The sequence below is a fragment of the Bubalus kerabau genome, chromosome X (assembly GCF_029407905.1).
Source record: "Bubalus kerabau isolate K-KA32 ecotype Philippines breed swamp buffalo chromosome X, PCC_UOA_SB_1v2, whole genome shotgun sequence".
Lineage (NCBI taxonomy): Eukaryota > Metazoa > Chordata > Mammalia > Artiodactyla > Bovidae > Bubalus > Bubalus kerabau.
This window is the reverse complement of record NC_073647.1, coordinates 154,630,393-154,645,650: the sequence shown is the minus strand read 5'-3', so window position 1 is coordinate 154,645,650 and position 15,258 is coordinate 154,630,393. Positions and strand designations below refer to the sequence as shown.

The following is a 15,258-nucleotide window of genomic DNA, read 5'->3' as shown; positions in this document are numbered from 1 at the left end:
AGCAAAACACAGACAAAGATGCTTATTGCTCCACGGAAAGCACAAAAGGAAAGCTGCATCTACTGTGCATCATCCCCCTCCTCCTCTTCCAGGTATGGAGCAGCCAAAAGGAGGTAGCTATGACACACATTACTTGGCAATTCTATTTCAAGTCCAAATAATGGTAAGACGGGAAACTACAACTGCCCTCACCGTGAATGTCTGGGAACCACGTCTAGTCCTAAATAGGAACCTTAGCTCTGCCTTGACAGATGTCCTCTTGCAGCCCTGTGTCCCGGTTCTGCAATTTGTCATTAAGCTCTTCAGTTTAACGCTAATATGCAGAAATACGTTAGTACGCAAATATACAGTAAATTCGTGTATATTACAAGTAGTATATAAAGCGGACAACATTCAGTCGTCGGCCGCCGGCCACACACACACACCCTTCAAGTTCAAATCCTGCAAGGCATCCAAGCGCCCACTCACCCAGGAGAGGGAAGTGCAGGAGCGGCAAGCAGAGGTTACTCCAGACACCAGCCAAAACAAACACTAGTTACAGAACAAGGCAAACTTTGGGTCTGGGAGGCTGCAGAGACCCCAGAAACGGCCGGGGAGAGGAGGGAGTGTCCATCTGTCTCAGCGGAGGAAGATGGGAGCGCACTCAGCACCGCTGAGCTGTGGAGGAGGCTGGTGTCCCCTGGGGAACAAGGGCGTCGCCGCCATTCTAGGCTGCGAAGCCACTCTCTGCGACCTGGCCGAGGCCTCCGGGTGCCTGTCGGCGGCCCTGTCGCCCCACCCCGCTCCCTTGTCCCTGCAGAAATGGTCCCCACAGACTCACAAGGGCAGGGGTGCGGGGACCTACCTGGTGCAGCGTCTCGGCGGGCAGCTGCGACGCCCGGAACAGGTCGGCGACCGGGCCAGCGGCTGCGGTGGCCGCGCCGGGGGCAGCCCTGGCGGCCTCGGGGGGCCCGGGACCCGGGCCCCCGCCTGAGGCGCCGGCGCAGCGCGCGAAGAGCTCGGAGTAGCACTGCTGCTCGCCCTCGCTCAGCAGCAGCGGCGGTCCAGAGCCGCAGAGCCCGCCCGCCGCCGCCTCCATGGAGCCTGAAAGGGGGACAGGCGGAGCACCGTTCCCGGCTAAGGCGCCGCCGCCTTCACCACAGCCTCCACAGCTCCGGCCTCGGCCTTGGCCGCCGCCACCACCGCCCCCACGCCCCGCAGCTGCCGCGCGACCGCTTCCTCCCGGCGCGCGCCAGCCCCGCCCCCGGGCTTGAATGTTGTGCCTCCGCCGCACGGCACATGGAGACAGGCGCGGCACGAACCTATCCCGGCCTAGGATCGCACCTTGGCCCCGCCCCCGCCCCACCCCACTCCACCGGGCTGGGCCAGGTAACTAACTCGGCGAGCAGCCTGCTCGGCGAATGGTCACCTGCTCCGCCCGCGCTGCAGAATCCAAAGGGCCAGAGCCACAGTCATTCCGCGTCCACTCTGCGCGAGAGAAACATCTTCTCCCTACCTAGGAAGGGAAACATCTAGACCCACCTGGAGAATGGCGCTTTTCAGGGGATGGGAAAGTCTGTGGTGATTTCTCCCTAGGACGCTGGAGCAAGTGTAGTGCTCACGTCACGCTGTGCACTTCCCAGAAATGGACTAGGCACGGGATATGGACGAGGCATGGGTAATTAGGCTTCGCTTTTTCCATGACAGTCCTGAAAAGCTGGAGGGCAGAGATGTCCATAGGAACAGGGTCCCAGTGACTCCTGTAAAGTTCAAGGTGTTCAAGGTGGCGACAGGGTTAAACCACTTTTTCAGGCAAGGCTCAAACCTGGGGTTGAGCCTTAAAAAGGAATAAAATCGGTTAGTGTTAAATGTTAGAGTAATAGGAGTGAAAAGGGTCCTGGGAATAATTTGCACATGTATATGCATTAAACCTGGCTGGAAAAAATCAGTCCATGGTTTACAAATATACCTTCCACCCCAAACAGTGCTTTAAAAAATATATATTAAAAACAAAATGGGGACTTCCCTGGTGGTCCAATGGTTAAGATTCCAAGCTCCCAATGCAGTGGGTGAAAGGCCTGGGTTCCATCCCTGGTCTGGGAACTGGATCTCACATGCCACAACTAAGACCCAGCATAGCCAAATTAAAAAAAAAAAAACTCAGGCAATAGCACTAATGATAACAAATATACTTGGGTATTTTGTTCAACTAAAATAAGGACCAAGCACAGAAAGAGAGGAAAAGAAAAAAACGTAAAGTCAGGGGAAAGATGAAAAGAGAAACATAGGAAGAAAAAGAATTATGTTAATTCATAAATGATGCCCAGAGTAATATTTCCTTTTTGGAATCTGAAAAAATGAAATAGAAAATGAGGATCCCCAAAATTACTCAGATTTCCTTATACCATCTTTTGCTTCAGACTTGCCAGGAGTGAGTTAAGACAAAGGTAGGTTTGGAGAAAAGAGTACCAAAAGGATAGGTAAGTTAGGAGCAACAAAGACTTACTGACTTCAGGAATTTTCACTTCAAAAATCTCACCACCATTGTATTTTCCACAACTGTAAAACCCGCTCAATAAAACTGGAAGCTAAGATATCAAGTTTATCCTTTTCTCATTTTTCCCTTTATGGTCAGGCTTCCCTGAGAATGGCCCACCATTCTAACAAAGGTGAGAAAGGGATGTATTCTCCGTGATAAACATCAAACCCCACTTTTCCCTGAGACTCCTGCAAAAAGAAATGTGAGATATAATAATCCCTAACATTAATATACTTCAGGCTACATTATCTATTTAAGCCTGAAAGTACCTCTCTGAGGTAGACTGCTTTCCCATTTTTATCCCCATTTTGCAGATGAGAAAATGGATGCAGAGATGGTATGATTTGCCCAACTGAATACTAGATTCCCAGCTGATCTTCCTTACTCAACTCAGTTTATTTATTAAGCACTGCTATGGTTTTTCCAGTAGTCATGTATGGATATGAGATTTGGACCATTAAGAAAGCTTAATGGAAGCTTTGAAGCTTCCATTTCAAAGATCTCTTTGGAGCATGGAAGAATTGATGCTTTTAATTGTGATGTTGGAGAAGACTCTTGAGAGTCCCTTGGGCTGCAAGGAGATCACACCAGTAAATCCTAAAGGAAACCAGTTCTGAATATTCATTGGAAGGCTCGATGCTGAAGCTGAAGCTCCAAAACTGTGGCCACCTGATGTGAAAAACTGACTAGCTGGAAAAGACCCTGATGCTGGGAAAGATTGAAGGCAGGAGGAGAAGGGGACACCAGAGGATGAGATGGTTGAATGGCATCACCGACTTGATGGACATGAGTTTGAGCGAGCTCTGGGAGATGGTGAAGGACAGGGAAGCCTGGCGGGCTGCAGTCCATGGGGTCGCAAAGAGTTGGACACAACTGAGCGATTGAACTGACTAACTGTTAAGCACTGCAGTGATGGGGAGGAGATCTCATATCTGTGCCTATCAATCAATCAATCAACACTTATGGGTAGAATAAGAAGTATTGACTGTGTTCCTACTGGAGTACTTTGAGAGATTTAAAAAAGATATACAAGACCTGTTGCTTTCAAGGAGTCTGCCGCCTCATTGAAAAAGATAAAACTAACACAACAAATAAAAACAAACAATAAAAGACAATATATAATTAAGTTCTAAACTCTTCAGTTGCTCAGTCGTGTCCAATTCTTTGACCCCATGGACTGCAGCACACCAGGCTTGCCTGTCCATCATCAACTCCCTGTCGTCCCCTTCTCCTCCCACCTTCAATCTTTCCTAGAATCAGGGTATTTTCCAATGAGTCAGTCTTCACATCAGGTGGCCAAAGTATTGGAGTTTCAGCTTCAGCATCAGTCCTTCCAATGAACACCCAGGACCGATCTCCTTTAGAATGGACTGGTTGGATCTCCTTGCTGTCCAAGGGACTCTCAAGAGTCTTCTCCAACCCCACAGTTCAAAAGCATCAATTCTTTGGCACTCAGCTTTCTTTAGAGTCCAATTCTCACATCCATACACGACTACTGCAAAAACCATAGCTTTGATTAGACTGAACTTTGTTGGCAAAGTAATGTCTCTGCTTTTTAAAATAGGCTGTCTAGGTTGGTCATAACTTTTCTTCCATGGAGCAAGAGTCTTTTAATTTCATGGGTGCACTCATCATCTGGAGTGATTTTGGAGCCAAGAAAAATAAAGTCTGTCACTGTTTCCATTGTTTCTGCATCTATTTGCCATGAAGTGATGGGACCAGATGCCATGAACTTAGTTTTCCAAATGTTGAGTTTTCAGCCAACTTTTTCACTCTCCTCTTTCACTTTCATCAAGAGGCTTTTTAGTTCCTCTTCACTTTCTGCCATAAGGGTGGTGTCATCTGCATATCTGAGGTTATTGATATTTCTCCTGGCAATCTTGATTCCTGCTTGTGCTTCATCCAGTCCAGCATTTCTCATGACATATTCTGCATATAAGTTAAATAAGCAGGATGACAATATACAGCCTTGACATACTCCTTTCCTGATTTGGAACCAGTCTGCTGTTCCATGTCCAGTTCTAACTGTTGCTTCTTGACCTGCATACAGATTTCTCAGAAGGCAGGTCAGGTGGTCTGGTATTCCCATCTCTTGAAGAATTTTCCACAGTTTGTTGTGATCCACACAGTCAAAGGCTTTGGCATAGTCAATAAAGCAGTAGATGTTTTTTTGGTACTCTCTTGTTTTTTTGATGATCCAGCGGATGTCAGCAATTTTATCTCTGGTTCCTCTGCCTTTTCTAAATCCAGCTTGAACCTCTGGAAGTTCACGGTTTACATACTGTTGAAGCCTGGCTTGGAGAATTTTGAGCATTACTCTGCTAGTGTGTGAGATGTGTGCAATTGTGCAGTAGTTTGAGCATTCTTTGGCTTTGCCTTTCTTAGGGATTGGAATGAAAAATGAACTTGTCCAGTCCTGTGGCCATTGCTGAGTTTTCCAGATTTGCTGGCATATTGAGTGCAGCACTTTCACAGCATCATCTTTTAGGATTTGAAATAGCTCAACTGGAATTCCATCACCTCCACTAGCTTTGTTCGTAGTGATGCTTCCTAAGGCCCACTTGACTATGCGTGCCAGGATGTCTGGTTCTAGGCGAGTAATCACACCATCATGGTTATCTGGGTCATGAGGATCTTTTTTGTATAGTTCTGTGTATTCTTGCAACCTCTTCTTAATATCTTTTGCTAAACTGTGTACCCCTGTGCTAAGTGCTGTGGGAGTTTAGAGAAGAGAGAAACATATATGAGCCAGAGCTCAGCAAGGAAGTCTTGAGAAGGGGGCTTGGGATGGTTGTTGATTAATGGGTGGGGCTGGGTAGGTGAAAAGTCAGGACTGGGAGGGAGGATCACGAGAGAGGGAGGAGCCCTAGCGACTGGTGCCAAGGAAGTGAGGAGTGAGGGACTGGGGCAGGAGGGACGGGCAGCCTCTGATGCGCTGCGACCAGACTCCATGAAGGATGAGAGGCACAGCCAGAAGTGACCTAACAGCAGCAACGTTTTAACCCAGCACAAAGGAAGAAAAAAATGGCATTTTTAAAATGTTTTAATATCTAAGGAATGCCAAGTACTGTTCTTTATTTCTACAACAGTTTTTTGAATAGAAGAACTAGTTACCAAACTTCAGATGAACACAGATAATGTAGAAACTAGAAACATTTATATCCCTTTAAGGCTGATGGTAAACAAGAATATTTTAGAAGAGAATTTCTTTGTCCTTTTGGCAGTTTTAAACTTACACACTGGTTTTGGCTCCATCAATGGCCAGAAAATTCAGAATGATAATCTATTCATGAATAGCCAAGAGATAGTCTTTAAGTTATGTTTTTTTTTCTTTCAATCCAGCATCAGTGCCTTGCATGAAGATGACAGCTTAAACTCAGAACAAGGCTCTGGCTACCTACAAGGAAAGTGTGAAAAGCTAAAGTTACTCAGTCGTGTCCTATTTGCTTTCCCATGGACTATACAGTCCATGGAATTCTCTAGGCCAGAATACTGGAGTGGGGAGCCTTTCCCTTCTCCAGGGGATCTTCCCAACCCAGAGATCAAACCCAGGTCTCCTGCATTGCAGGCGGATTCTTTCCCAGCTGAGCCACAAGGGAAAGGATTTTCTAAGGAAGGGTTTTCTAAAGCAGGGGTTGGAAAGGTAGAACCAGTTACCTGGTTTGGTATGGCTCATAAGCTAAAAATGGATTTTACTTTTGTTTTGATGCTTGAAAAAAAGCAGTGCTTTCTGGGCACTGACTAACATTTCAGGACATGAAAATTATATGAAATTCACGTTTTAGTGTCTGCAAGGAAAGTTTGATTGGAACACAGCCATGCCCATTCATTTCTGTGTTTATGATTGTTTTTGCACTACAATGGCAGAGTTGTGATGTCACCTAAAATATTTACTCTCTGGCCCTTTACAGAAAAATATTTGCTGGCTTCTGTTAAGTCTATGAAGACCTAATATTTACTTATTGTTGTTGTTTAGTCCTTGTGTTGTTGCTGTAATTGCTCAGTCATGTCTGACTCTTTGCAGCCCCATGGACTGTAGCCCACCAGGTCCTCTGTCCATGAGATTTCCCAGGCAAGAATACGGGAGTGTTGGGATGCACAAAAAAAAAAAAAGGAATACTGGAGTGGGTTGCCATTTCCTTCTTCAGGAGATCTTCTCGACCCAGGGATCAAACCTGCATCTATCTCCTGCATTGAAGGCAGATTCTGTACCGCTGAGCCACGATGGAAGCCCAATATTTACTTATACCTACAGGTGGCGAGCTTCCCTTGTGGCTCAGCTGGTAAAGAATCTGCCTGCAATGTGGGAGACCTGGGTTCAATCCCTGGGTTGGGAAGATCCCCTGGAGAAGGGAAAGCCTACCCACTCCAGTATTCTGGCCTGGAGAATTCCATGGACTGTATAGACCATGGGGTCGCAGAGTCGGACACAACTGAGCGACTTTCACTTTCACAGGTGGCGCAAGTGGTAAAGAACCCGCCTGCCAATGCAGGAGACATAAGAGACATGGGTTCAGTCCCTCGGTTGGGAAGATGCCCTGGAGGAAGGTATTCTTGTCTGGAGAATCCCATGGACAGAGAAGCCTGGTGGGCTACAGTCCATGGGGTTGCAAAGAGTTGGACATGACTAAAGTGACTTAGCACACAAGCACAGCCAATTTATGGGTCACCTGGGAAGAGGTGGTAGGGAATATTCTATTTGGCTTCTCTGAGCTTCAGAATTTTCTTGAGTTATATTGAGATACTTTATATTATATCTCAAAGATGGATGAACTTTAAAAAATACTTATTGAGGGATTGACCAATGCAAACACTAAGTAATCACTTGTTTGGCTGATTTGTTTAACTTCTTTTTTTCTAGAAGTAAAGAAAGGTATATCTTTAACAGTATAAGAGAGAATCCTATTCCCCTGGCCACATTTTATCATGAGAAAATTTCCTCTCTACTTACTCCCCAGGAGGGAATATTGATGAAGTAACATTGGTGCTTCTTCCACCTCCTCTCATTTACTTTTACCAAGGAAGAAGTGATAGAAAGGAGAAGAAATGGATCATTCCCAGTTCCAACAGTGTGCCCATTTCTGTCTCTATCTGTGTGTATCTCTCTGTCTCTCTTTCTTGCTACTGCTCTGACTCTGGCTCTCTCAAGCTCTCTCTCAACCTCTCCTCACCACCACCACCTCTTAATAGTGCTGCCCTCAGAGCAGATGCCACTCTACCCTGATTCCACATGTCAAGCACACCTAGTTTGGAGCCACCTGCTGTTCTCACTTGAAAGATTTGATGGGAGATAAACAACTAGGTCCTACTCTACAGCACAGGAAACTATATTCAATATCCCATGATAAACCATAATGGAAAAAAATATGAGAAATAATGTGTATATATGTGTGTAACTGAGTCACTTTGCTGTACAGCAGAAATTAACACAACATTGTAAGTCGACTATACTTCCTTTTAAAAAAGAAAGACTTGATGGGAAAAGATAGCAATTTCCTTGCAGCTTGCTAGGTGAGGGTCTGTTTTATAGACACTCTGAGGTAGGGAAGGAAGCAGGTAGGGAGAGTAAGAAGAAGCCTGATTGTGGCCACAAACACAATCTGAATCTCCAATCCAACTCCAGCAACAATGAAGCTGATGTGGGCCATGTGGACCTTACCTAGTTCTTTCTACACTCCCAGAGAAAGACAGAGTTGGAGTACTTGGACCCCTATATGCCCTACAAAGCACTAATGATGATGGAATCTTACAAGTTCTATATCCCATAAAACCAGTTTTGAATATCAGTGAAATATCCTGTATGCACTCATCTGTGTGTGTGTGTGTACGTGTGTGTGTGTATGGGTACTGTGCCCTCTTTCTTCCTATATCAACTCCATCCTGTGAAAGAAAAACTTGACACACTGAGAAGGTGGCTCTTCTCAAGCAACCAACAGATTGTTCTCAGCAGCCATGCTAGCCTCTCATGTAAGGTATGAGACAGTTCCCCTCTCTCGATGGATGAAGCCTTTGGGAGCCCTGGGAATGGCCAAGTAGCTGAGCAGAAATGCTAAAAAAAAAAAAAAAAACACAAAACTGTGCACTGGCAAAGTCCAACAGCTTTGTCACACAAACTGGACCCAACAGTTAGCACTCCTCATTAACAATAGCAAGCTGTCTAACCTTGGGAAAGCAGCTTCCTGCTTTGTTTCCCTGAACAGGATTTTGAATAATTATCCTAACCATATATTTTCATGGTGCCTTTTAAGGTCACCCATAATACACAGACTGTTGTAGCTTTTTTCTATGTTTAAAGGAATAAGAAAAAAAAATCTTACTTTAGTTATTCAGCACTTTAGTCACCACAGATTTGAGCAAGGGTTATTATTGATAATAAATTGATAGAATTCTGGAAATCAAATTTTGAGAAGCTATTTGTGTTTCTTAAAAATGGAGGGTTCACTAAATGAGTCAGGGTAGGCTAACTACTGAAATAACCTGGAAAATCTCAGTGGGTTAACATAATCATGTTTTGTTTCTTGCTCATGTCACAGTCCAACAAGAGTCAGTGAAGGCAAGGTGATTCTCTTCATGTTCATCAGTAACTCCTCCATCCCCTGGGACCTCAAAGTCGGTCACTAGATGCTCTGCATCTGGGAGAAATAAAAAGAAAGAGAAAAGGCGCTCAGCAGAGCTGGAGCAAGAGAGAGAACATGGAATGCTGCTTGCCAAGGGGGCTTTAAAGGCCAGGGCCAGAGGTGGCACAAATCCCTTCTCCCTGCTGTCTACTGGTTAGAGCTAAGTCACATGGCTATATTAAGCTGCAAGGGAGTCTGGGAAATGTAGTCAAGCTGTGTACCTAGGAAGATGAAAGGGTTTGGATAACATCTAGGCAGACTCAATCATGTAAAAATGTTAGACCTGTTGTAGAAACTGTTGCTTTACTGCTAAGATTCCTCCCACCAGGCAATGCACCAGTGAGTGTTGTCTTCTAATGGCTCACAGCTGCTCCCTTCTTTGGAGACTTGTCCTCAACCAATCTGGAGCTGCTTCAGGGCAGTTACACATCCACACCCCTTACCAAGCAGCCCACCACCAATGGCTGACTGACAGGAAGTAGAAAAGGCCAGCCCCTTGCCTCAGGGGGAGACCAGCTTTGTGGTACAAATCATACTCCAAAAAGCCCTGTGGGATCAGGTAAGTCTCCAACTGAGATTGCTTTCTTGCTTAGTGCCTTCTCTAGCCCCATTTTGATACCTTCACTCCCCTTCTGCCTCTGTGAAGCACTTATACAAGAATCCTCATCTCAGTCTCTGTTCCCAGAGAACCCAACCTGAGTCAGAATTTTACATCAGAGATTAATATTACTCACATCCTTCCATCCTAAGTTGCTTCAGTCATGTCCAACTCTTTGCGACTCCATGGATCATAGCTCACCATGCTCCTCTGTCCATGGGATTCTCAAGGCAAGAATACTGGAGTGGGTTGTTATTTCCATCTCAAAATACTACCCACATCTCATAGAAAAATCATGTGCAAGTACATCTGTAACTATCTAAGTGCTATCAGTAAAATATATATAGTCCTATACTCCATAACAGCTGCCCCAGGTGGTTCAGTGGCAAACAATCTGCCTGCCAAGCAGAAGACACCGATTCAATCCCTAGGTCAGGAAGATCTACTGGAGAAGGAAATGGCAATCCACTCAAGTATTCTTGCCTGGAGAATTCCATGGACAGAGGGGCCTGGCGGGCTACAGTCCATGGGGTCACAAAAGAGTCAGACACAACTTAGTGACTAACCAACAACAACATCCTCAATAAACAAAGACTGCTTTCCCAGCACTACAAACAGAATCTTTTTATGGTAAATATTGATTGTGGCCTCATTCTTCATTTTTGTTTCCTGCCCTTTCTACTTTAACCAAGTCGATGTGGCCACTGGGACATCTAGGATCTGAGTCTCAGTTTTGGAAGGACACAAATGTGTTTATCACATCTTTGGAGGTATCACAGCCCACAGGAGAATGCAGGCACATAAATCACAATTACAGTTAACTCATTTATTCCCATAGTGATATCTCGTCTGTGAACCATGTTCTAGGTGCACAAGTTCTCTCTGAAGATAAATAAATTTAAAAAACAAAACAAAACTGCTTCTCAAATATAGAGCCATAGGAACAAGAGAATTAAATACGGACAGATCAGATCAGATCAGTCGCTCAGTCATGTCAGACTCTGTGACCCCATGAATCGCAGCACGCCAGGCCTCCCTGTCCATCACCAACTCCCAGAGTTCACTCAGACTCATGTCCATCGAGTCAGTAATGCCATCCGGCCATCTCATCCTCTGTCGTCCCCTTCTCCTCCTGCCCCCAATCCCTCCCAGCATCAGAGTCTTTTCCAATGAGTCAACTCTTCACATGAGGTGGCCAAAGTACTGGAGTTTCAGCTTGAGCATCATTCCTTCCAAAGAAATCCCAGGGCTGATCTCCTTCAGAATGGACTGGTTGGATCTCCTTGCTGTCCAAGGGACTCTCAAGAGTCTTCTCCAACACCACAGTTCAAAAGCATCAATTTTTCGGCGCTCAGCCTTCTTCACAGTCCAACTCTCACATCCATACATAACCACAGGAAAAACCATAGCCTTGACTAGACGAACCTTTGTTGGCAAAGTAATGTCTCTGCTTTTGAATATGCTATCTAGGTTGGTCATACCTTTCCTTCCAAGGAGTAAGCGTCTTTTAATTTCATGGCTGCACTCACCATCTGCAGTGATTTTGGAGCCCAGAAAAATAAAGTCTGACACTGTTTCCACTGTTTCCCCATCTATTTCCCATGAAGTGATGGGACCGGATGCCATGATCTTCGTTTTCTGAATGTTGAGCTTTAAGCCAACTTTTTCACTCTCCACTTTCACCTTCATCAAGAGGCTTTTGAGTTCCTCTTCAGTTTCTGCCATAAGGGTGGTGTCATCTGCATATCTGAGGTTATTGATATTTCTCCCGGCAATCTTGATTCCAGCTTAAATAAGGACAGTGAACCTGAAACACCCTTTTTCACAGTCAAGGATGTTTCTAAGTGGTGTTTTGAAAACTAGGAATACAACTTAATCATCTTGTGCCCAATTAATGATTGATTTAAATCAAGAGAGGATCAGAATTACCTGGGAAGTTCTAGAAACCACCTGGGAAGTCCTGTAATTTTAAATTCTCTAGGGGGATTCTTGGCAACTGTTTAAGCTGAGTGATGGGTAGGGGAGCTGGAGGAGATTATATCAATCTAATTTTTTTTTTTTTTTTTGGCCATGCCTCAGAGCATGTGGGATCTTACGTTCCCTGACCAGGGATGGAACCCATGCCCCCTGCATTGAAAGCACAGAGTCTTAACCACTGGACCACCAGGGAAGTCCTGCCACTGGATTTTAAAAAAGTAAAATAAAACAACAATAACAACAACAAAGCTATTCTTTCTGGAGCCAGATCTTCCCCAGCAAAGCCTCAACAGATGTGTAATTCTTTAGGAAAGCACTATTACAACCCTGGAGAAGGAAATGGTTACCTACTCCAGTATTCTTGCCTGAAGAATTTAATGGACAGAGGAGCCTGGTGGGTCCACGGGTCCATGGGGTCATAAACAGTTGGACATGACTGAGTGACTAACACTTTCACTTTTCACTTTCGTTACAACTCTAGGGATTATTCTTAAAAATTGGCTTAAAACATATGTGTATGAGAGCCAAGTGTATGAGAGTTCGTCAAAGACATAGCATGACCCACTAGGATGGCTATAATCAAAAAGAGAGACAAGAACAAGTGTTGGTGAGGGTGCAAAGAAACTGGAACACTACTCATACACTGCTGGTGGGAATGTAAAATGAGGCAGCGAAAGCAGTCTGACAGTTCCTCAAAAAAATTAAACTTAGAGTTAGGAAATGACCCAGCAATTCCACTCCTGGGTACAGACCCAAAAGAAATAAAGACACACATCTATATCAAACTTGTACACAAATGTTCATAAGAGCATGATTCATTCAATCCATAAAGTAGAAACAGCCCAAATATTTACCAACTGATGCATGCAGAAACAAAGACACAAAGTGTACTGACACACGCTGCAACATGGATGAACCTGGAAAGCATTATGCTAAATGAAAAAAAGTGAAAGTGTTAGTCGCTCAGTCGTGTTGGACTATTTGTGACTCCATGGACTGTAGCCCACCAGGCTCCTCTGTCCACAGAAGTCTCCAGGCAAGAATACTGGAGTAGGCAGCCATTCCATTCTCCAGCGGATCTTCCCGACTCAGGGATCAAACCCCAGTCTCCGGTATTGCAGGCGGATTCTTTACTGTCTGAGACACCAGAGTAGAAGCCAGACACAAAAGCCACATACTGTATGATTCTATTTACATAAAATGTCTAGAATAGCAAATCTGGAGAGACAGGAGTGGTTGCCTAGGGCTAGGTAGGGAGAAACTTAAGAGAAATGGGGAGTGACTACAGGTTGCTTCTTTTTTTTTTTTTTTTGTGGTGTGGTAACTTTATTTTTTTATTTTATTTTATTTTTAAACTTTACATAATTGTATTAGTTTTGCCAAATATCAAAATGAATCCGCCACAGGTATACATGTGTTGAGGTGATAAAAATGTTCTGGAATTAGTAGTGATGTCTGCACAACCTTGTGAATGTAGTTAAAACCACTGAATTATACACTTTAAAAGGGTGAGTTCTATGGCATATGAATTATGTCTCAATAAAAAAAAAACATGCTATGTATTTAAATACATAGCATGTTACTTCCACCTGCCTATTATTTCTTTGCAGAGGCAAATGAAGAACAGTGTGTATTGGGGAAGATAACAAAGTAGCCTCGCCTCTGCATAAGTCATGCTTGAAATGTAACGCCCAGCCTCTTCCCATCCCTGCTGACCCAAACAGGCCACACTTCACACAGGGTGTTGCCACTCTTTCACCACTTCATTACATTGTATAAATGCCAGGATCATTGTGGACTATGTCAATTAAAAGCAAACATACAGAGTCAGCAGTGAGAACAGTGGAATTGAACTATCTCAAATGGTGCCCTTTCTAAATCTTGCCTCTCCCTGCCTCTTACCCTGGCTTAGAGTCCCCATAGAAGTCTTCAGTGGAGAAAAGCAGTTTAATAATGCAGTCATGTGTCACGTGACACAGTGGGTATGTTTTGGATATGTTTCTAAAACTATATAGACCAGATTTTCATAAGTGAAATTTGAGCAAATTTAGAACAGGCTTTAAAATAACTTATTGGACTTCCCTGGAAGTCCAGTGGTTGAGACTCCATGCTTCCAATGCAGGGAGCACAGGTTCAATCCCTGGTGGGAGCATCTCCTCATCCCATGAAGTTTTTCATGCCATGCAGCATGGATCTTATTATGAGTAATCTTACTAAATTACCTCTACTTCTTTGTTGAGTCATCCTTGATTTTCATATATCTAGTTTATTTAAAGTACAGGAGACATAAAGTTTCTGTGTTATAGACACATTTATACATAAGTGATTATTTATATCTCTAATTCATTAGAGAAGAGCTTCCTGAACCCAGAAAATGGCTAAGTACATACCTTAAGTAGTAAACAATTTAAAACTTTCATTTTGTCCACTTTCAAAACCACACATCCAAAACGTACTTCAGTTCAGTTCAGTTCAGTCGCTCAGTCATGTCCGACTCTTTGCTACCCCATGAATCACAGCACGCCAGGCCTCCCTGTCCATCACCAACTCCCGGAGTTTACTCAAACTCATGTCCATCGAGTCAGTGATACCATCCAGCCATCTCATCGTCTGTCGTCCCCTTCTCCTCCTGCCCCCAATCCCTCCCAGCATCACGGTCTTTTCCAATGAGTCAACTCTTCGCCTTTGTTGGCAAAGTAATGTCTCTGCTTTTGAATATGCTATCTAGGTTGGTCACAACTTTCCTTCCAAGGAGTAAGCGTCTTTTAATTTCATGGCTGCACTCACCATCTGCAGTGATTTCGGAGCTCAAAAAAATAAAGTCTGACACTGTTTCCCCATCTATTTCCCATGAAGTGGTGGGACCAGATGCTATGATCTTAGTTTTCTGAATGTTGAGCTTTAAGCCAACTTTTTCACTCTCCTCTTTCATTTTTATCAAGAGGCTTTTTAGTTCTCTTCACTTTCTTAGTAAAGTTAATTCTAAGTGGGTTTTGTTGTTTTCTTTTTTCTTGTTTTAACTAAATAAAAATTCTTTCTCAGATTAATTTATATAAGAATGACAGTATAAATATTTAAAATAATAACTAAATTTTTAAAAATAGTACAGGCATACTATCAAGATATTGTAGGTTTGGTTCCAGGCCACCATAATAAAGCAAATGTTACAAAAAATATTGGAAAAGCAAGTCACATGAATTATTTGGTTTTCTAGTACATACAAATGTTATGTTTAAACTATACTATAGTCTATTAATTGTGTAATAGCTGTACATACCTTAATTTTAGAAACTGCATTGCTGGCAGGTCCCTGGTTGTCCAGTGGTTCGGACTTGGTGCTTTCACTGCCATGGCCCTGGGCTTGATTCCTGATCAGGAAGCTGGGATCCTGCAAGCTTTGTGACCAAAAAAAAAAAAAAAACTGCATTGCTAAAAAATGTTAACCATCATCTGAGCCTTCATTGAGTCATAGTAACATCAAAGATGACTCATCACAAATCACCATAAAAATATAATAATAATAATGAAAAAATTTAAAATATTTCCAG

The 15,258-nt window shown here is 43.7% G+C and overlaps 1 protein-coding gene across 2 annotated transcripts in view; it reads right to left on the bottom strand.

The window, feature by feature from the left end:
- REPS2 (RALBP1 associated Eps domain containing 2) overlaps positions 1–1,193 on the bottom strand; it is a 238,115-nt gene extending 236,922 nt beyond the window's left edge. For both annotated transcript variants that reach the window (XM_055563083.1, XM_055563084.1), the window contains exon 1: positions 845–1,193. In XM_055563083.1, the coding sequence (XP_055419058.1) occupies positions 845–1,078 (234 nt within the window). In that variant the 5' untranslated portion in view covers positions 1,079–1,193. The remainder of the gene's footprint in view (positions 1–844) is intronic.
- Between the last annotated feature and the right edge of the window lie 14,065 nt (positions 1,194–15,258).